The sequence below is a fragment of the Cibotium barometz genome, chromosome 65 (genome assembly GCF_041138505.1).
Source record: "Cibotium barometz isolate CiBa-2024 chromosome 65, ASM4113850v1, whole genome shotgun sequence".
Lineage (NCBI taxonomy): Eukaryota > Viridiplantae > Streptophyta > Polypodiopsida > Cyatheales > Cibotiaceae > Cibotium > Cibotium barometz.
Window position 1 is genome coordinate 30,324,665 of NC_141110.1, and position 21,256 is coordinate 30,345,920.

Sequence of the window (21,256 nt, forward strand, 5' to 3'; positions counted from 1 at the left end):
TCCATCTACAGGGGAAAAAAAAGTATGATGTGTGAAACAATTGAAACTCCTCACATTGTGGTAATTTGATTTCATTGATGATGTAAAACATCATATACATCCAAAATGGAAAAGAAGAATGCCTCACTTTAGATTTCACATGGGTGCATGCAAGGCCATAATTCTTAGTCTCCAAACGAATAAATGAAAAGTAACTTCATCAAAAACCATCCTCATCATGAACCTTGGCATGCGCAAATCTCTCATTGATTGCAAGGTTTTTTTAAGGCGATAGGAGGGAAGATGTTCTAAGCCAAGAAAGAGAAAAATGAGATTTGCAAGCCTTGAAACCCTAAGGTAAAATTCTCTACCAAAAAGAAAATCTCTGTTTGTATTTACATCCTCATGCACAATGGTTGCAAAGAAGAAAAAAATTCAGTAATGACATTTATACTACACAGGCGATACACAAAGTTGATGAATATGCATGCAAGAGGGAAATTCTCATTCTTAGATGTCAGCATATACTGATCTAAAGAGGGTATTCAAAGCTTAGCATACCCTGCATCCTAATAAATTATCCCTTTCTTAGTGGCACATAATGTCATTAACCATAGACTCATTATTATATGAGAATATGGCTAGTCCCATGGCAGCCAGCATCATTCAAACCCACATCATTTAGCTTACACACACACAGAACAACCGAGGCCAGCTGAAGTAATGCACTCTCTCAACTTTCTCTACTCCCTGACTACACCTTTGATTATTTTTATATTAAGAGAACGCTGTCAAAGCCTCTTCTGCTCGAGCCGCTCGTTCCAGTTGAGACACCGAACAAGGCTTCGAAACCAGTCATCTGTCTGGTCCGATTTATTGACTGTCGGAAGAGGATGTTCGCTCATGCAAATGCGTACAGAATCGCCTCTAGAAAGCTGCTGCCTCTTCTTGCCATCAAAGGATACCCAAGCATTGCTGCGTGCATCATTTGGGACCTACAGCACAATTATGCAATAAACAATCATATCGAGCATAAAGATTTCTCTCAATGACTCAATGAAGAGAAAAGCTGTTGGCAAGCATACCTTCAATTCCAGCAGAGCTGAGTCCGGAAGGATAACCGGACGAAAAGAAAGAGAGTGTGGACATATTGGAGTGAAAAGCATGCAAGGAACATTTGGATGCACCTGACAAGACAATAACCACATCAGAATGCATCACATATCTAAAATCACTCACCGTGCACCCCAGTTCAAAACTCTTTCCAATTATGCCCGTGCTGTGCATGATAAATGTATGCTTTGTGTGTGTGCATGCGCGCACGTGTATGCATACATGTATACATACATATATATGCATGCATGTGTGTATATGTATGTATGTATGAATTATGTGTATATAAAAAAGACCACTCACCATGGATCCACCTGCAGCTGTAGAATACGCAGTGCTCCCTGTTGGTGTAGCCACAATTACTCCATCAGCTTGCACCTACAGAATAGTTGCCTTGAAACACATTTTTAGGATAGAACCAACAAAAAATGCAGAAAATTGTCATAGCCTTGCTAGAATGAAAAAAAGATGAGGCAACTTGCCTTTGTGATGAGCCGATTGCGCTCAAAACACTCAATCTTGCAAAGATAAGGATTGGAGCCTCGATCTAGCACGACTTCATTGAGGACTTCGAAAACTTTACCAGGCACTGGTTTTCCATTGCGAAAAAGTTCACACCGCATCCGCATTCGAAGCGTTATGTACACACCTTCTACCCTACTATTGCCATGAATGATTGCTCTCAGATCTTGTGTGAAATCTTCAAACTGCAAACCACTAGCATATTTTTGTCATTTATCCAGCACTCGATTTATCTGCTGAAATAAAGCAAAACAAGTTGAATGCACACTTTATATATATATATATACTCAGGAGCAACTTACAGGATGTGCAGTCAAAAATCCAAGCGATCCAAGGTTGAAGGAGACCACAGGAGGCACAGCGTTCCGAAAGAGATTTGAAGCATGGAGTATTACACCATCACCACCAAGACAGACCACGAAATCGATTCTCTCATGTAAATTACTGTTAACAAAGAGGATAGAAAGTTGTAAGACAATGTTATGTCCTTAAAAGACAACTTCTCGCTCACTTGTGGGAAACTTAGTACAGATTGAGAATTTGTAAGTTGCTAATTTATGAGATAGTGTAAAGTGACCTTAAAGTTGCGGACACTCACCATTCATCTATCTAATTCACCATTCATCTATCTAAGCAAGATTTAGGCTCATTAATTCCAAGACAGCGGAGACCCTAGGCATGACGGCCTGGATTAGGCCTTCATCTCGCTCAAGCCTTACAACTGGATGGTAGGTCCTGGTGTTATGGGACTCCAGGGCTTGGGTGAACGAGCCAAGCATGGTGTTGGTCTAGTCTCAGGCTCAAGGGTGCTCCCAAGATGCGCTATAGCTGGGTGATGAGCTAGCCAGTCCCTCCAAGGTCCAATGGACTAACAGTAGTAGTTTGAGTTTTTCAGGCTAAAGCTGGTTGAGAGATCCTTGTTAAGCCCACCGGGTACAAGTGAGGAAATGCTTATCTCTTATGTGTACATTTTTGACAAAGGCAAAGGCCACTAAAGGCTGCTGACTAGCTCTTTTAAAAGCCCACATCTGACTGACCTAGTAATAATGTGCAACCTTGACTTCATTCTAGTCTATCCATAAAGCTCCACATCATCATCAAACGACAAGTATTGGCCAATGGCAACGTTTACCTTGTATCCTGGTTGTAGAATGTTTGAACAAAGCCGAAACCTGTAACTCTTGCAAAATGATCATGAACCTCTGGCTCAACAATCACATTAATACCTTCATGATAGTGCAAAAAAGATGCTACCTGCAGTTAGATTGGAGTTCTTTGAGAAACTTTGAGGCCTTGAAACACTAAGTTAACATTGCATTACCTAAATACAAAATGAAGTGCATTTGTATCAAACACACATATCTGATTCTTGCACAACAGAATCATAAAAATCCACAAGAGCTATGGACGTATTGTGTGCGCCAATTGCCACTTAGCTAAGAGACCTATGGATACTCCTCTTTTCAAGAAGCTTCACAGCATATCAAGCCCTAGGAAGATTTTTCGCACAAAGAAGATGATGTATTGTCAGTGATATGGGAAACTTTGTATTCACATTGAAGGATCATGAAGACTTTTTTATTGCACCTTTTGCGAAATTGTTATATGATACTTGGCCTGCCTTGACACAAGCGCATAAATCCAAATGAGTACGCAAATGTAACACTCTCACGCATAGAGGAAGAAACACACTATTTATGTAGGTCTTGAGGAGAAACTGTTCCCACACTCAAATATCCAAGGCAATCAAGCATAGTTGTCAAGTACGAAACGAGGGTATGAAAAAACGGTACCAGTACAGAACTTTTAATTTTCAAAAAATAAGCTCCATTGAGGTACAATCCACTTTAAAAAACACTTGGAAAATAGATATTTATATACATTTAGAGATGCAAAGTCTAGAGAAGTTGTCATAAACTAGAAACAAGTTAAAACACTAGTACAAAGAGTCATGAATGGTGACCATTTGCGTGCCGCATGCCATAAATAAGAGGCTAGAGCCGTGGCCCGTGGCCTACAATAGTAAATACAAAAAAGTGTGTAGTGACTAGTTACAACACTAAGTACAAAAATGTCTAGACTCTAGTCCTCCTCAGAGAAATCACTAGGGGAAGGATGCCCTCGCTAGAGGTGCTTCCATCATCAAAGGCCAACCCAAAACTACCCTCGCTAACGACATTGCCCTCGTCATCATACTCAGGCTCTTTGATGCATGCAATCGGAGCATCCTCCTCTTCGGCAACGGCTGCTAAAGAGCTCCTCGAAGTCTAGCCACGCCTACAATATGTAGCCACCGCGCCGATCGAAGAAGGGCACCGAACAGTGCATCCACGGCCTCCTACTCGTGTGTCACCTATAGCTATGCGACCTCTATGAGTAAGAGAAACTTGATGTTCAACCTCCTCTAGCTCCCTGTAAAGTTTGGCATATACAGCCTCCTCATCTGGATCTCGCTCCTTGAGTGTCCCCTGTCAACTTGAACTCATCAACATTCACCAAACAGCTAAATTATTAGTCACGACTCATCACTCATGACATGCTATGAATCAGGAGACATGCTATCAATCAGGAATCGAACTTTGAACTTTGGAGATTTCTACCTGTTTGGAGATCTATGTCATGCATCTTCTCCACCATGCGCATGCTAGCGTGACACAGCATGGTGCTCATACGATTGTGTATCTCTATTTGTATGAGTGGGTAAGAACTTCAGTTTCTCACATGCCCCCAAAGAGAAATCCTATGAGATAAAATAAGAGAGTTAGAATGTAAGAACTAGTTACTACTATAGTATAAAGTTAAAAGTCCTGAAAGTTGACTCTTGAATATTCAATAGTCACCCATGACAAGACTCTCAAAGCCATTTTTTGCCCGTGAGCCATTTGATAACCAAATGACTCCCACCAAAAAAGTGACCGGATCATCGACTCCCTATTCGAGTAAAATGGGTTCGTGAAAGCGGCTCCCCTCTGATCATTGTACCAAATGAGCTCTTGGAGGAACTCTTTGCTTGTGGACGGGAAGTATCTTTGGCAAGTAGGCATCCCGATTAGAAAGTAGCTCCGAACTCCTTGCTCCTGGATGGAAACTTGAAAGTATCTTTGGCAAGTAGTGTTAGAAATCTAGCATGGTATCATACTAAACTAGAACATGGAAGAAGACTGCAAGAGAAATGAAGCAAACACTGAGAGATATATTTCCATGATGTGACCCCTTGAATATATAGGGGAAAGTACAAGAGCTGAGCATGAGTGCATATGGGATAAATCCCTGAGTGCCACGTGGCATACACTGAGATGACCAAGACTAAAAGTACTCCTAGTGAGCACTTATTTCCAACACCCTCCTTAAGTGGACACTAGGAGGAAGACAAAAAGACAAGACTATGACATGACAAAAGATAAGACCAAGACAGAGAGACTAGACAAGGATTGAGAGACAAGCTAGAAGACAAGATGGACAAGACTAGAAGACAGAAGACAGACATAAAGACTGATAGACTGAGAGACAAGACATGACAGACAAAGATCCTGAGACACCCCTCCTCAAGTGATATCCTCATATGGGTCCACAAGGGTAGGGACAAGAGTGGATCATAGACAGACAGAGAGAGAGACAATCAGCCAGTAGAGTGGTCCCACAGAGAGAGAGACTTTCAGATAGACATGAGAGAGACTGACAGATAGAAGATAAATGGGGACATAGACAGAAATGCCAAGAGAATGTGGGTAGCTAATCCACAAAAGAGAGGCATATAGACTGATAGACAGAGTGTCAGAGACATGACTGTAAGATCACACTGATAGACACATAGACATAGAGACTGACTGATTGTAGATAGACAGAGAGATGGACCTTGACTAATAATCCCTCCTCAAGGGCAATCCCCCTGCTAGAGTGAGTAATGCAAGGATGCCTCTTGGGTAGGTACAAAGATAAGTCCAAATAGTCATGACATTACCCCATGATCTACATCATTGGTGATCATTGGTGGTAGATAGCATGAAAGCATAGACAGATATGTGAGAGATGGGAAGGTCTTACCATACTTGGCAGTGTCTAATCCCGTACAAGATAGAGAGTAGTTCTGAAAATTAATTTTGAAGAATAAACTAGAACTGAAAATATTGCAGCATAGAAAGATAATCCATTTTGGTTTTACCTCAGGTCTTCCACCCTTTCAGGGGTAACCCGAGAGAGAGACTGCTGCAAACAGAGAATTCTGCAAATAGAAAGAGATGAAGTACAAACCACGATACCCGGAGAGAGCAGAGGTGCAGAATTTTGGGGCAGAGCTCGTGGGCAGAGAGAGCAGGTAATGGCGTAGAAGAGGGCGGTGGCCAGGAGCAGCAGCTGTAGAAGATAGCGTGCAGATTTTCAGCAAGCTGGAGAGGTGCGCGCAGTATTGGCTGGGCAGACAGAAGCAGCGCGGGCAGAATGGCGGGGCAGAGATTGCGCATCTGAAGAGGTAGGCGGGCAGAGTGCAGAACGGGTGTAGCTTGTTGAAGAGGTGGCGCACAGGTCCAGACCAAACTGAGCAGGAGCGGCAGCACCATGATGATCCTCCGCAGCAGCAAGAGTGAAGAGACGGGGCAGATGTAGAGGTGCGGCCAGAGGCTGAAGGGAGATGCCGGAGAAGGATAGCGGGGAGAGGTAAACTGAAAGGAGAAGATAGAGATGACGAAGCTAGGGCTGCAGCAGACTGAGAGGAGAGGAGAGGGGATCTACATGCTCTGATACCAGATTAGAAATCTAGCATGGTATCATACTAAACTAGAACATGGAAGAAGACTATAAGAGAAATGAAGCAAACACTGAGAGATATATTTCCATGATGTGACCCCTTGAATATATAGGGGAAAGTACAAGAGCTGAGCATGAGTGCATATGGGATAAATCCCTGAGTGCCACGTGGCATACACTGAGATGACCAAGACTAAAAGTACTCATAGTGAGCACTTATTTCCAACAAGTAGGCCTCCCAATTGGAGAAGAGCCTTGGTACTTTGTAGGCGGGATGCAACAAGGCTGCAAGACTAAGGATAGGTCTATGCATCCACCGCCACCTCCTCTCCACAAGCGCCACAAGCGAATCGCATCATGAAGTGGGTGGAGACTCGGTGGGATCCCTAGCATGCAAAAAGTCCCACCTAGCATGCAAAAAGGCCACTTTAAGATTAATAAGTATTAAGTATTAAGGAAAAAGAAAGAGATTTAAAAACAGGAAAAAAGAAAGAGCAAGAAGGAGAATCGAGATGACCCATGGGATCTAGGTTTATGTAATCCCCTCCATAGGAATGTCAGGGTTCTCCTCATCAAGCACAGTGGTCGCACGAATCTCGGCTAGGGCCTCTCCCATGAATTGGGTAAGTAGCCCCAATGTGAAGCCCTCCATGTTGGTCTTGCACAAAACTCTATACAAGGGAGTCACTGCAATGACAATGGCACGCACCTCGCACCAAAAAGGACTCTCTCATGCAGAGCCGTTGAGCGACTCGGGCCTCGTCCGCACTAGTCCCCGTCTCTTCTCTTAGCCATGCGACAAAATCTAGGGAGACCATAGTCATCTGGAGCTTCGGTTGCACATCGTATAGCCGCTCCAAGAGAAGCCACATGTAGGCAAACCACGAGGAAGAGGGCTTCTTAAGCTCCAAGTCGCTTTGCTCGCGAAAAATAGCAAGTGCCTTCACCTTCTTTGTGAAGAAATTCACAATTGATAGGCCTTGTGCGATCACCCTCTTCACCCACCCTAGCTTCCCCACATCCTCCATGAGTAGGTGTAGACAATGGGAGGCACAAGGAGTCCATACAATGAATGGAAACTCCGCCTCTACCAACTGCCACGCATTGTCCGTGATGACTTGAATGACGTTTTTATGCCCGACCTACATGTAACACAATGGCAAATGCAATGAGTCAGAACCTTGAACATAGATACTAGAGACTCGAGAGTTAAAACTTAAATCGCAATGCACATAGACTCGTCATTCAAATTTCACCTCTATGATGGCTCGCCAGATATGACGATAGATATAGTCACCTGATGTTCTTTGCCCCGTCTTTCTGGTATCCACGGGACATAAGAAGTATGTGCCGAATAAGGATATTCATGATACCCCTCTTCTTCCGATCACTCCATCTATCGAAGAGGATATAGCAACCATACTTCACTCATCCTTCGTGCACGGGTGTGAGTTTGTCTTTCATCCTTTGCCTCTTGTCACCAAGCGCGGTGGTGCGCATCTCATGGTAGATGATACCATGCCAATCGCCATGGGATGTGCCCCACCTCCGCAATGGCCTTCACCATCTTGTGCCATTGTGGGACATTGAGCACATGGAAGGAGAGATTGCAATCGATGACCGTGTGCGCAATCTCCTCATTAGCGGCTTTCATCTTCGCCTTCACATATGTGATGTTGTTTATGTTTGCACCGATGGCGGTTTGCCTCATTGCAGAAGAGCTCTCCCCCCTTGGCCTCTTTGATTGGAAATTGGAACCAGCCGATGTTACATGCGAAAGCTCTAGGAGTTTTCTTTCAGCCCTAAACAGCATCTGGGAACATACTAATACAAAACGCATGCAGAAGAGAGAGAGATATAGCTGAGTATTCAGTATATTCATAATGTACAAAAAGGTACAACAGTCTTTCCAGCCATAGGCTACCTTCTTGAAAAGGTATTAAACCCTAATCTAATCCTAGTTCTATGACTCAGTCAAGCAAGGGCTGAATAGTTAAAATCGATGAGCAAGGTTGCCTTGTTGGAAAAGACCTCATGGACTGGCCAACTGCTGGTTGGCCAGGTCCAGGACAAAATCCCTTTCTTGTGCTTCAGCCGACAGGTTCTTCTATGCCCCCATATGCTGGTCGACAGCAACACCACAACATCCATCAGATAATCCTTGCCAAATCAGCAACACATGCTCCTAAAATCTGTTTTCTGCTCTGTCTTTATCTTGTTGCCTCTTCAGGATTAGCCTGGGATCAGCCAGTGCATGTCTTGCACATGGCATCTCCCTCTGCTAAACTTGATGATGGGATTCCGATCTATATTCTTGGATAGCTGTCATCATCCCATTCTCTATTCCCAGAGTCCCTCTGTCATCCTTCCTACTCTGGCAACCTTTTCACTGAACACCCGACCCGGTTTTAAAATCCCCTCTAACTCTGATGAAGATCAATGCATCTGTTCCATCTAGTCTCCATTCTGTTCCTGCCCTGTCCCTGAACATTGTCTCTAGTCTTCTTTCCAGAGAAATGAGTCTGGCACTCTCACTCCACTTGGTGGATCAACCTCCCCTAGAACCATTGCCTGAAAGCCTTTCCTGGTGTGCCCCAACTGTTCCATCTAGTCCCCATTCTGTTCTTGCCCTGTCCCTAAACATTGTCTCTAGTCTTCTTTCCTGAGAAATGAGTCTGGCACTCTCACTACCACTTGGAGGATCAACCTCCCCTAGAACCGTTGCCTGAAAGCCTTTCCTAGTGTGCCCCAATTGTTCCATCCAGTCCCCATTCCGTTCTTGCCCTATCCCTGAACATTGTCTCTAGTCTTCTTTCCTGTGAAATGAGTATGGCACTCTCACTCCACCCCTTGGAGGATCAACCTCTCCTGGAACCGTTGCCTAAAAGCCTTTCCTAGTGTGCCGCTTGAGTAGATTTGGAGACTGGGCCGGGTGTTCAGTGAAAAGGTTGCCAGTGTAGGAAGGATGCCAGAGGGACTTCGGGAATAGCGAATGGGATGATGACAGTCATCCACGAATACAGATTGGAATCCCTTCTAAAGTGAAAGATGAAGCAGAACCAGATATAGTTGACGAAGCTGAAGTGATGGTTCCAGAACAGATCCTTTTGCACCGCTTCAAGCATGGCTCAGGCCGAAGAAAAAGACAGTTCCTCACGAAGTTTCAAGACCGGGAAACCCATGAAGCAATATGGCTTGACAAAGAGTTCTTCGACGACTATCCGGCATTCCAAGGGCCAGGACAGCCAAGGGGAAAGCTTCAATCAAGGTGAAAAGCGCAGGTCAAGATTCTGTCTTTATTCTCTGATTTACATCATTCTAATAAAGCAAATACACCATTCGTGGTGGGGGCCCTACAGAGGGTATTTGGGATCCAATATTGTGTCTTCCCTCCCTCCCTCCCTCCCTCCCTCCCTCTCTCTCTCTCTCTCTCTCTCTCTATATTCTACACATCTACTTCAGTTTTGTGCGTTATATTCGTCGTGAAAGGTTGTTGAATTCTGAGCAGTGAAGTTACCGATTCGACCACGAAGCTTCTGCATGTTACATTGGTATCAGAGCTCTCTGGATGGGAAAAGGTCCGAAGCTCCTGAATGATAGCTTTGGGCATCGCTTGCCCACCTATTTCAGTCTCTGCTTCATGATCCAAAGATAAACCCAATCTCCATCTGAGAACTTCAAAAGAGCTTGAACTAAAGGCAAATACAATTCCCACTTACCTTGCTGATCATGGACAATTGGTTGTAGATTTCTGTTTGGCCATCCGTTTGTGGGTGAAATGCACTGGAAAATTCAATTTAGTATCAAAGTTATCAAACAATTCCCTCCAAAAATGACTGGTAAACTTGGCATCTCTATTTGACACTATGGTCCTAGGGATCCCGCCAATCGGGTACCAATGCCGAACGAACAAATGGGCAACATCTTCGGCGGTCATATTGGCCCTACATGGGATAAGTGTAACAAATTTGCTAAATCTATCAACAATAGTCAAGCACTAAGTATTACACTTCTCAGATTGGCAGGCAGATTCGTAACAAAGTCCATGGAGATATTTTGGAAAGGTCCCTCAGGAATTGGTAAAGGTTGTAACAACCCTATCTTCTTCCCACAAGGAGCTTTCACTTTTTGACAAATGTCACACTGTTGTGCATGTTCAAACACATCTCGCCTCATTCTTGGCCAATAATACTGTCTTTCGAACTTCTCCAGAGTCGAATTCATGCGACCACCAGTGATGGCATCAAGGGCATCATGGAGAAGAGCTGCCCTGAATGACTTCATGACACAAAGTCGGTCTTTGTGGAGAAGCCAACCATCCTGTATCAAAAAGTGGCATGGTCCTGTGGCATCCAATGCATGTTCCCGCTGTGTACCGAATTCCTCGGAATCCGCATACGTGTGCTTCATGTCATCTAGTCCCATACCAACGAGGTCCAGGCTAGTGATCTGAATCAAAATCACTTGTTCCTTCCTGCTCAAAGCATCGGCCATTGGATTGGCCTTTCCTGGAAGGTACTCGATGATACCACCAAATCGTTAGAAGATCGAGCTCCAGCAGTACTGTTGGTCACTCCACTGTGCACTTGGCATCGTCTGAATCCAGCGTAATGCTTGATGGTCAGGTGCGAACCTCAAATTCATGGCCATAAAGCAAATGTTTCCAATGTTTCAGGACCTAAATAATTGCAAGGAGTTCCCGACCGTAGACCGAGTAATTATTTTCTGCGAGCAGTAACTTACAAGACATGTAAGCTACTGGATGGCCTTTCTATTGTAATATACCTCCAATTGGGGTGTTACTTGCATCAGTAATCACTTGGAACAGCTCGTCCCATGAGGCAAGCGCTAAACAAGGCGCCTCTGACAAAGCCACCTAAAGGTTCTCGAATGCCTCCAACGCCCGTGGAGTCATTCGAATCCACTGCCTCCTAGTCTTGGCACTCTTTAGCAGATCGGTCAGATCCGCCAAGAGTTCAGAAAACTTGTCTACGTGGGTGGAGTATGTGACTTGGTTGAACACAATGCTAATCAATACACTTAAATACACCAAGATTTAGTGGACAACATGCTCAATACAAGAAGTAATTTGCTAAATTGACAAGAGATGCACAGTGAGCCGGAACAGCCGGCCCCTCCCTCAAATAAAGTATATTGATCTTGGGAGAATCAAGTACATAGTGTCATGGGCATTTCTAACCAAATTTCCATACCATTGAAATTAGGGTTTTCAACAAAAGACCAAAAATTACAACAAAAATAAGAGCTGTTTTGCTAAATTTCAATCTTTGGGAGTATGTGGAAGAGTGTACACCACCTGGAAACACTCTTGGAAGCTTGGAAAACACACTAGCAAGCTTGGATATGGAGTTGGGAAGAAGAAGAAAGTGCAGAAAATACAACCAAAGAGGCCTCATGAAGGGGGCGCCTACTTCTAGAGAGAGAGGAAAGAGAGTGTGAGTTGTCCACTCTAGATGTTAGGTAGAGAGGACAAGTGGCTTGTGGTGCAAGCTAGAGCGGACACACGGCTGGTTTCTCTCTTTGTACAAAGGGGATAAGGTCTGGGTGATGGGCATTGGGTTTTGTTCACCTTGGGACATCATTGTGTGCTAACATAGGACTAGTCATAACTTATAAGTGAGTTTTGATTGCCCAAAACTTAATGAAGTGTGTAGACACTCACTTATAAATTAGTGTTGATTCCTAAAGCTAGGTTTATGACCAATACTTACCACCTGTCACATGTCACATGTCACATAACCATGTCAGCAAACAATTGCACGGTTCACAAGCAGGCGTCTCCTTACCCGGAACTACACATTGGTTAGGCGAGCATGAAAACAGTATGCAATTTCAATTGCAAGCAAGCACATAAAGATGCTATGCAATGTAGCATTGGTATGAACAATCCCTGTTCATGAAACTATACCAAAATAGACGTGCACCAGGCAAGTACACAACGTACCAGACTCAATGGAACACCAATCCTCCAGGCATTTCCGGACATGTATACACAGGCACAAGTCCCAGCAGAAAGCCAAGTCCACAGTATCACATGAGTGGCATCAATCTCCAGCATATGCAACTGCCATGGACGTCAGTCCAATGTACATACATAATCAAAAAACAGAGGTGGACCAATTGGGTAGCCAAATGGTAACATCCATCCTGGCTTCTAAACAGTTATCCGCAACAACTGAAAAAAAAGCATCCAAATAGGTGTGAAGCAAATGCGGGTTATCTATAAAGAACTCTTCATCTACCCATTTAGCATCAATGGGAAGATAGTTCTTAAACTTCACAAGGTAACGCTTGACAACTTTGCCTGTAGCAAGCTTGCGTTCCTTGTGATACACAATCTGCTCTGGCTGCAAAAATCTCCTCAAGGTCATCCAGTTCTAGTGGATCCTCAATGACTGGTTCACTGGGCTCCGGCCCTACATACTTGCAAAGGAGACTAACATGAAAAGCATTGTGTATGTGCCAATGACTAGGCAATGTCAACCTGAAAGCCACTTCATTGATCTTCTCAATCACTCGAAAAGGCCCATAGTACCTAGTTGCAAGCTTAGGGTATGCCATGCCTCTTTGCAAGTCTTGCTTTCTCAAATTTCAGCAATACCCAATCATTCTCTTTGACATCAAATTGCCTTCTATGCTTGTCGGCAGCCTTTTTATGCTTGTCTTGTGACCTTGCAATGGCTGTCCGCACCTGAGCAAAAGCAATATCTAAGTCTCTTACATACTCATCGGCTGCAAATATCTCATCCTTTGTGCAAAGGATGGGTGGCAAAACTACGCATTCCCCTCGCTCATATATAGTTTTTTTGCTCCGATGTGAGACCATGGTCTCTCACTTTGAAGGGACGCTTCTTGGTAGACTTATTTTCAGCCTTTGGAACATTTTTGTCTTGGTTTTGGTCCTTTTTAGGTGACTGTCCATTATTTTGTTTTGGACAACCTTCTCTTTGCCTTGAAATGAGGGTTTAGCCTTATTGGATCGACTCAACTTGAGTTCCAATTACTCGGTGGCAGTGGCGGTTGCGATTAGTTAGTGTAAGGTGTGACCATGATACATTTGTAGTCCCGCTTTGTACACAGGTTGCAATTACTCGGTGGCAGTGGCGGTTGCGATTAGTTAGTGTAAGGTGTGACCAGGATACATTTGTAGTCCCACTTTGTACACAGGTTGCAATCCTGATTGAAACCTTCTCTTCCTTTTCACCTCGGTGACGTGCATAAATGGAGACACCTCCAAAAGCACTTTCCAAAACTTTTGCATATATGCATTCATTGTTTCCCCCTCATTCTGCTTCACCCAATCTCACTGCATTGTTATCTCATTCAATGCATTGGGAGGCAAGAATTGAACATGCAACCTCTCCTTGAACTCTTCCCATGATCTAACAGGATTCGGTGAGAGCTTGTCCATGACCCACCAGTGGGAAACCGTGTCTTTCATGAGCATGCTTACATGTCGGATCATGGATTTCTGAGTGAAATCCTCATCACTAAAAGCAATATCAAACTGGGCAATAAAAGCAAGTGCCTTTGATGCATCATATTCCCATGATATGCGTCAAACTTCACAGATTTGTCTCCGGCTTTGAAGTCACGAGACTTTGATGCATTAGCCTTCATCTCAACATGTTTTCCCGCATTCTTGTCCATTGGGACAGCCCCTGTGAGACTGGCATCATTTTAGGAACAAAAAGTGATGCATTAGGCATGGATACATGTGCCCTGTAAGCATGAGGCATGGCTGGCCCCTCAACACACATTGGTTTGAGTGGCATGAGAGAAATACCTGCACCAACAAAAAATTGCAGCCCATGTGTTGTGCATGCACATTTTCAGCCGGAAATGGCATTTGACATACATTTTGACGCTGCCATAAACATTGTATCCTTCACAAGCACTCCTCCATGGCGAGAAGTTGTCGATAGTTCCTCTCCAATAGCATGTGAATTCATCCTCCTAAACATAAGTTCTTGTTCGGACACCTGTGGGGATACCAAGGCATGTGGGATGGTTGCCTTTTGTGCATAGGCATCCTCGGTACGAGCCAAGTATGCACGTGCGGCATCCCTCGTTTGCATGTGCAACTCTTGAGTAATCATTGCCATTGCATAATCCATATAAGATTCAGCTTTCTTGGCCTTCAAACGATCATGTTCCAATGGATCCTTGTGGTGGTAGAGCTTCAATTCTTCTTGTTGTGCATAAAGAAGAGCTTGCATACGAGTAAGTTCAGCCCTACTTCTAGAGAGAGAGAAGAGAGAGAGAGTGAGTTGTCCACTCTAGGTGTCAAGTGCAGAGGACAAGTGGCTTGTGGTGCAAGCTAGAGCGAAAACATGGCTGGTTGCTCCCTTTGTACAAAGGGGATAAGATCTGGGCGGTGGGCATTGGGTTTTGTCCACCTTGGGATATCAGTGAGTGCGAACACAGGGCTAGTCATAACTTACAAGTGAGTTTTGGTCGCCCAAAACTTAATGAAGTGTGTAGACACTCACTTATAAATTAGTGCTAATTCCTAAAGCTAGGTTTATGACCAATACTTACCACCTGTCACATGCCACATAACCATGTCAGCAGACAGTTACACGCACAGTTCACGGGCAAGCGTCCCCTTACCCGAAACTACACATTGGTTAGGCAAGCATGAAAACAACATGCAATTTCAACTGCAAGCAAGCACATAAAGATGCTATGCAATGCAACATTGGTATGGACAATCCCCGTTTATGAAACTATACCAAAATAGACGTGCTCCAGGAAAGTACACAAGGTACCAAGCCTAATGGAACACCAATCCTCCAAGCATTTCCGGGCATGTAGACACAGGCACACGTCCCAACGGAAAGCCAAGTCCACAATATCACATGAGTGGCATCAATCCCCGACATATGCAACTGCCATGGACGTGTCCAATGTATATACATAATCAAAAAACACGGGTGGACCAATTGGGTGGCCAAATGGTGACAGAGTATGCCTGGCATATACCCACAAAGGATTGGATGTCAAAAGCCGTCTGTGGTAATTCCCATTTGACAATCTCGGCCACCTTGGCCGGATCAAGTCGGATGCCCTTGACACTGATATAGCATCCAAGGAAGTGAACCTCGAACAAAAAAAATTCCGACTTCTTCTCATTGGCGTAGAGCTCGTTAAATGGTGACACACTGGGACGTATGAAGCCAGATTGCAACAGTTCATGGAGTTGGCGATCCAACTCCGATTCCATTGCCTTGGAAAGGCGGTATGGAAACTTGCTCGGGGAATCTGAGCCTAGGAGGTGGTCTATTCTGTGGTCCTCCGGTCTAGACGGGGGAAGCTGGGGAGGAAGATTGTCCCAAAGAAAAATCTTCTGGAACTTGTCATGGAGAGCCTTGTACTTCTCTGAAGCATTGGCCACCTTCTGGGCAGAGTCTGGATATAAATCATCGCACACTGTACGCCTTTCCTGATTTCTCGTTTAGCCTATAAATGGCTTATGAGAGGAAAGTTCGAGATTCCTGGCTCACACTTAATGGTCACTAGGGCCTTGGACACATTCCGACTAATCTCAAAAGTGTGCTTGTCCCAATCAATATCTGGTTGGAACTCGTGAAACCACTGAATTCCCAAAATTATGTCTGCTCCTACAAGAGGGATGACCATAAAATCACGCACAAACTCTATGCCTCAAATGACTAACTTAGCACTCTGAGCCTCGAACTTGATGCTCCTCGTCATGCCTGTGCTAAAACCCTCTACTTTCTTGTCCACCGAAGTCAAGACGAAACGGGCTCGCCAAGCGGCCTGTTCTGTGACCACATCCTCCGTGCTGCTGTTGTCAAACAAGACAATTACTCTCTGGCCACCTATGTAGCCAAAGGCCTTGAGCAATTCATTGTGCTCATACTCCTGGTCATGGGCGTCCTGTTGATTATCTTCGAGCTCCCGACTAACAATTGCAACAACCGAAGCACTAGGATCCGAAGAACTATGGATTGCCTCTGGGGTCTGTGGGAGCCGGGCTCACCACAGAAGCCGTGGAGGCTGGGGCGGCTGTCTATGTAGTGATAGTCTTCTTAGGGAACTCCCTAGAAGTGTGTCCTTTTGTATGACAAAAGAAGCACCTACCCTCCTTGTACCTGAGCTGTCTCCTTAGCACTCGATTTACCACCGGTCTTGCTTGCCTAAGCTTTTTGGTATGTAGTAAGCTTGGGCACATTGGTCGAGTTCTTGGAGCCAAGGCTCCCATGCTCTATCCTAGGGAAGACCCCATCTGGTTCCGGCCTTTTTCCCTCGAAGCAGTTGCCTTGGGAGGGACATGCTAGGAAGTCTTGGGCTTTGCGCCATTATGCTTCATTTTGTCTTCGAAGGTGGCTAGCCTAAACATACGCACCTCCCACTGGATTTGCGTCTCCAAGCAATAAAGGAACTGCCCTTTCTTGTCCTTGTCAGATAAGCCCAATTGCAAACATAAGTTTGAAATTTTATTGGCAAACTGAAGGACTGATTGCACGTTTTGTTGCGCTCCCCTAAACTCGTCTTCGAGTCACTCAAGGTAATGGGACAGTAGAAACAGCCGCTTAGGGTTGAGGACAAATTTGTCCCAAACATAAACTGCCATATCTAATTTGGTGTGGGCATGAGCCCACTAGGTCCACCAAGGAACGGCCTCACCTTCCAAGTACCAACTAGCCAAGATCACTCTGTCAGTATCACTTTTTCTAATTGCGGCAAAATAAGCTTTAAACTAATGCAACTAGGAATAAAGAAATATGGGGTCGAGTTTACCATTATACTTACTGAAGTTCATTTTCTCAAGAAAATGACTCGAGAAAGCCGTTGGTGTCATTCTTGCGTCCAAAGCCGCAAGGTATCTTTCATGTTCCATGCGTCCCCTGGTGTCGTCTTGTGGAGCAATACGGGCTACTACCGCACAGTCTTCCATCTGTCGAATCTCCCTTGCTCACATATGAAACTCGAGCATCAAACTCGGCAGCAGTCGTACCCCTTCAAAAGGGTCATGTAGTAGAGGATCTGGAATCTGCGAAACGAAAGGAGAGGGAGGAGGAGACTAAAAAGGAGGTGCTGAGTGAAGAACGGGTGCGCTCTTCCAAGGCCAAGATCTGCACCTTATGCTCTTCCAATTTGGTACCTTGTTCTACGATTGCACACATCATCATCTGTTGGAACATTTTTCATGCATGCCGCCCTAGAAGGATTGACTGGTGCACTTTGTTCCCAAGGTCATTCTCTCTCGTCGTCGTGGCTCGCCATAGCAAGAAAATGCACTTCCTTTCCGGAGAGCAATCTGACCATCCACTATGCGTGTGGGAGACCTCCGGAGGCTTCCGGAGGCTAAAAACCAACCGTCCTTCGAGGAACAGGAGTCACACCGAAAGGAGTGTTCCACCGGAATCTAGAAACCAACCACACAAGTGAGGGAAAAAAATCTTTCTTTTTTTCTAGTGTTTTCTAGCTGAATCTTCACACTTGAGGAAGACTCTGATACCCTTGTAACATGCAGAAGCTCTGGGAGTCTTCTTTCAGCCCTAAACACCATCTAGGAACATGCTAATGCAAAACGCATGCAGAAGAGAGAGAAGAGGGAGAGATAGCCCAGTATTTAGTATATTCATAATGTACAAAAAGGTACAACAGTCTTTGCAGCCATAGGCTGCCTTCTTGAAAAGGTATTAAACCCTAATCTAATCCTAGTTCTATGACTCAGCCAAGCAAGGGCTGAATGGTTAAAATCAATGAGCAAGGTTGCCTTTTATAGGCTGGAAAAGACCTCATGGATTGGCCAACTGCTCTGGTTGACTGGCCGACAACTCTGGTCGGCCAAGTCCAAGACAAAATCCCCTTCTTGTGCTTCAGCTGACAGGTTCTTCTATGCTCTCATATGCTGGCCGACAACAACACCACAACATCCATCAGATAATCCCTCCCAAATCAGCAACACATGCTCCTAAAATCTGTTTTCTACTCTGTCTTTATCTTGTTGCCTCTTCAAGATTAGCCTGGGATTAGCCAACGCATGTCTTGCACATGACAACCGTGGCGGTGCTGGAGCGGGGGAACGACTCACGAATACGGAGGTACCGGACATGGAAGCTCCTCCACGTCCACATTTGCCTTGGTTGGGGATGAGCAAGTACTTCTTCACTATACCATCTGCAATTTCTTGAGGAATCTCCTTGCACAGTGCAACTTCCCCACCAAGCTTGGACGCATGTGCAAGGAGCCTCGTGGCACTACTTGTGTAACCCTTCCCACAATAGTTGCACATCCATTTCCATGACCCGGAATTACTGGTAGGTTTCTCGCCGGTGGTAGTAAGGCAAAAGCCTCATGCTTTTCCTTTCCTCTGGACCTCATTGCCAAAGAGAGAGACCTTGAGACTCGAGAGAGAACTTGAGAGAGATAGAGGGAGAGCCTAGGCCCTAGAGGGCAGGACTCAAGAGGGAGAGAGCTTGAGAGAGAGAGAGAGAGAGAGAGAGAGAGAGAGAGAGACTAGAGCTTGAGAGAGACTAGTCACTAGAGCTTGAGAGAGAGCATGAGAGAGAAAGCTTGAGATAGCTTATATAAGAGAGCCAAGGCCAACACCCCAAACGGCTAGAAAAAACAGCCAAAAAAAAAACGTTCAAAAAAAGGGCAGAAAAAAAAATGGCCAATTTTTTTCCATATGAACGTTTCGGAAACGTACCATGCCGTATGGTACGAAACGTCCGTACCGTTTCGTATGGCTGGTGAGAAACGCCCTTGAAAAAAAAACCATTTCGGTCTCGTCCCATGCTCCTTGTTTCGCTTCACAGCGTTTTTTACGGGCATGTGGTGCGGTACGAGTCCCGCAAACAACTATGCAATCAAGAAATAATTATGTTCTTTTTGGGTGTTTGTAGGAAGAAAAGAAAGAATCTTCTCTTGATAAGTTTACAAGAGAGAAAGTAGATTTCCTACAATGCTACCAGGATTGTTTTCCTGAGCCTTTGCTAGGTGAGTTGCCTCCAAGAAGCCCTAAAGATGATCACATTGACGTGGCACCTAAGAGTTCGCCTCCTAATCGACCACATTGAGTTGAGAAGTGTTGATGTGACATGAAACTAAATTTTTCCAAGTCAAGAAGAAAATCCTAGTATAATACCTATTCAAGAGTTAGTTTTTTAGTAATCACATAGTTCTTTAGTAATCCTATCTAACTTGTGATGGCCATAGGGCTACCCTCAACCACACTTTGGGCAACATACTTTGGGCATCACAAGTCAAGTTTCTCCTACAAGGATTGACCAAAAACTAGCCCATGCAAAATAATCTCTCCATCAACTTTACGCCGGTGTGGCCCCTAGCCATGTCCATGCGGTAGCCCATGAAAATGATCATTTTAGAAAACCACTAAGGGGAAAATGCCATTGAGCCCCCTAGCCATGTCCATTGTGGCTGCTTTCCACCCCACTAACGCACTTTTTTAGCGAATAAAGATTCTTATAGACATTTATCATATGGTAGTGATGTGTGTGGCACTTTTTCCCTCAATAGGAGCTTTTTTCCCCGGGCATGTTTGTACTTGGCACCAATCATTATCCAATGTTATAGTTGGAGGTGGCAATTCTCACGGCTACTCTTGGGTTGAAGCATAACTAGAAGTGGTGGATTATCCCATATGCAAAAGCATGGGAAGTTGAAGAGCCATATATAGGGTGTGGTGGCACCTTGTCATAGATATCTCCTCCAACCGATTTTTGGAGGGAGCAACAGCCTGGAGATGGGAGCCAAGCCACCAACGTTGCTCAGTGCCTTGGGGTGGTGTGTGTGCAGCCGGGTTTTTGAGGGAGTAACAGCTGGGAGATGGGAGCCTAGCCACCGGTGTTGCTCAGTGTCCTAGGGTGGTGTGCATGCTGCTGCGGCGTGACTTCGACATTGTATCAGAGCTTGGGCCTGTGTAGTCCTGGACGGCTCTAACCTTTGTTGATCGAGGTGCTCAGATTGAAGAAGGGTGTTGGAGGTGGCAATTTTCACAACTACTCTCGGGTTGTCCAATGACTAGAAGTGGTGGATTATCCATTATGCAAAAGCATGGGAAGTTGAAGAGCCATATATAGGGTGTGGTGGCACCTTGTCATAGTATATCTCCTCCGGCTGGGTTTTCGGGGGCAACGGTTGGGAGATGGGCGCCCAGCCACCGACGTTGCTCAGTGCCCTGGGGTGGTGTGCATGCTGCTGCTGCGTGACTCTGACAGTTATCAGTATCAAGTTGTGTGCTTCTCTCTCGCGCACGACTGTGTACTTGTTGAACTGTGTGTTTGTGTGTGTGTGTTGCCTTGCTACTGCAAAACCTTGGCTAACATTTAGTATCAAAGCTTTGGTCGACATCCTGCTCCTCTATGCGATGCCCATCGCCCGTCTGTGCCCAACCACGAAACCCTTGTGGTCCACCACAAACGCCCGTTGTCAGCCATCTTTTCTACCTCCTGTGCGCCACCCATTTCTTGGCAACGCTAGTGCCCAAAGCTCCACCTCCACCCAGCCTAGCCGGCAGCACCACCACAGCCGTTCAGCTCAGCCCTCTAGGGAGGGGGGCAAGAATTCAAGCGGCGACACCACCACCACTCCCCGCCACCTTTCCTAGCCGAGTGCAACCCCTTTTGGCCTTGCCAGCACAATTGCCAAAAACCACATTTGCTACAAATCCAACTCGTAGCAAACGTTTGAAACGTTTTTTAAAAGTTTTTTTCACAGCTTTTTTTTTCCCTTTAAAAAAAGGTCTTATCAAGCAATCAACCCTTGCACGTGTTGCTTTTTGACTGGAATTCGCCCTGCCTCTCGTGCCCGAGACTCCTGCACCCTGTTTGCAAGGTTGTTACGTTCAATTTTTGTTGATTTTTTGCCTGCAATCTGAAAA

The 21,256-nt window shown here is 45.0% G+C and overlaps 1 protein-coding gene across 2 annotated transcripts in view; it reads right to left on the reverse strand.

Moving 5' to 3' along the window:
- Positions 1-395: 395 nt before the first annotated feature.
- LOC147603171 (NAD kinase 2, chloroplastic-like) overlaps positions 396-21,256 on the reverse strand; it is a 51,891-nt gene continuing 31,030 nt past the window's right edge. For both annotated transcript variants that reach the window (XM_086797467.1, XM_086797466.1), the window contains 6 exons: positions 2,747-2,868; positions 1,917-2,058; positions 1,575-1,799; positions 1,396-1,470; positions 1,065-1,166; positions 396-974 (listed from right to left, as the gene is read on the reverse strand). In XM_086797467.1, coding sequence (XP_086653593.1) covers positions 771-974; positions 1,065-1,166; positions 1,396-1,470; positions 1,575-1,799; positions 1,917-2,058; positions 2,747-2,868 — 870 coding nt within the window. In that variant the 3' untranslated portion in view covers positions 396-770. The remainder of the gene's footprint in view (positions 975-1,064; positions 1,167-1,395; positions 1,471-1,574; positions 1,800-1,916; positions 2,059-2,746; positions 2,869-21,256) is intronic.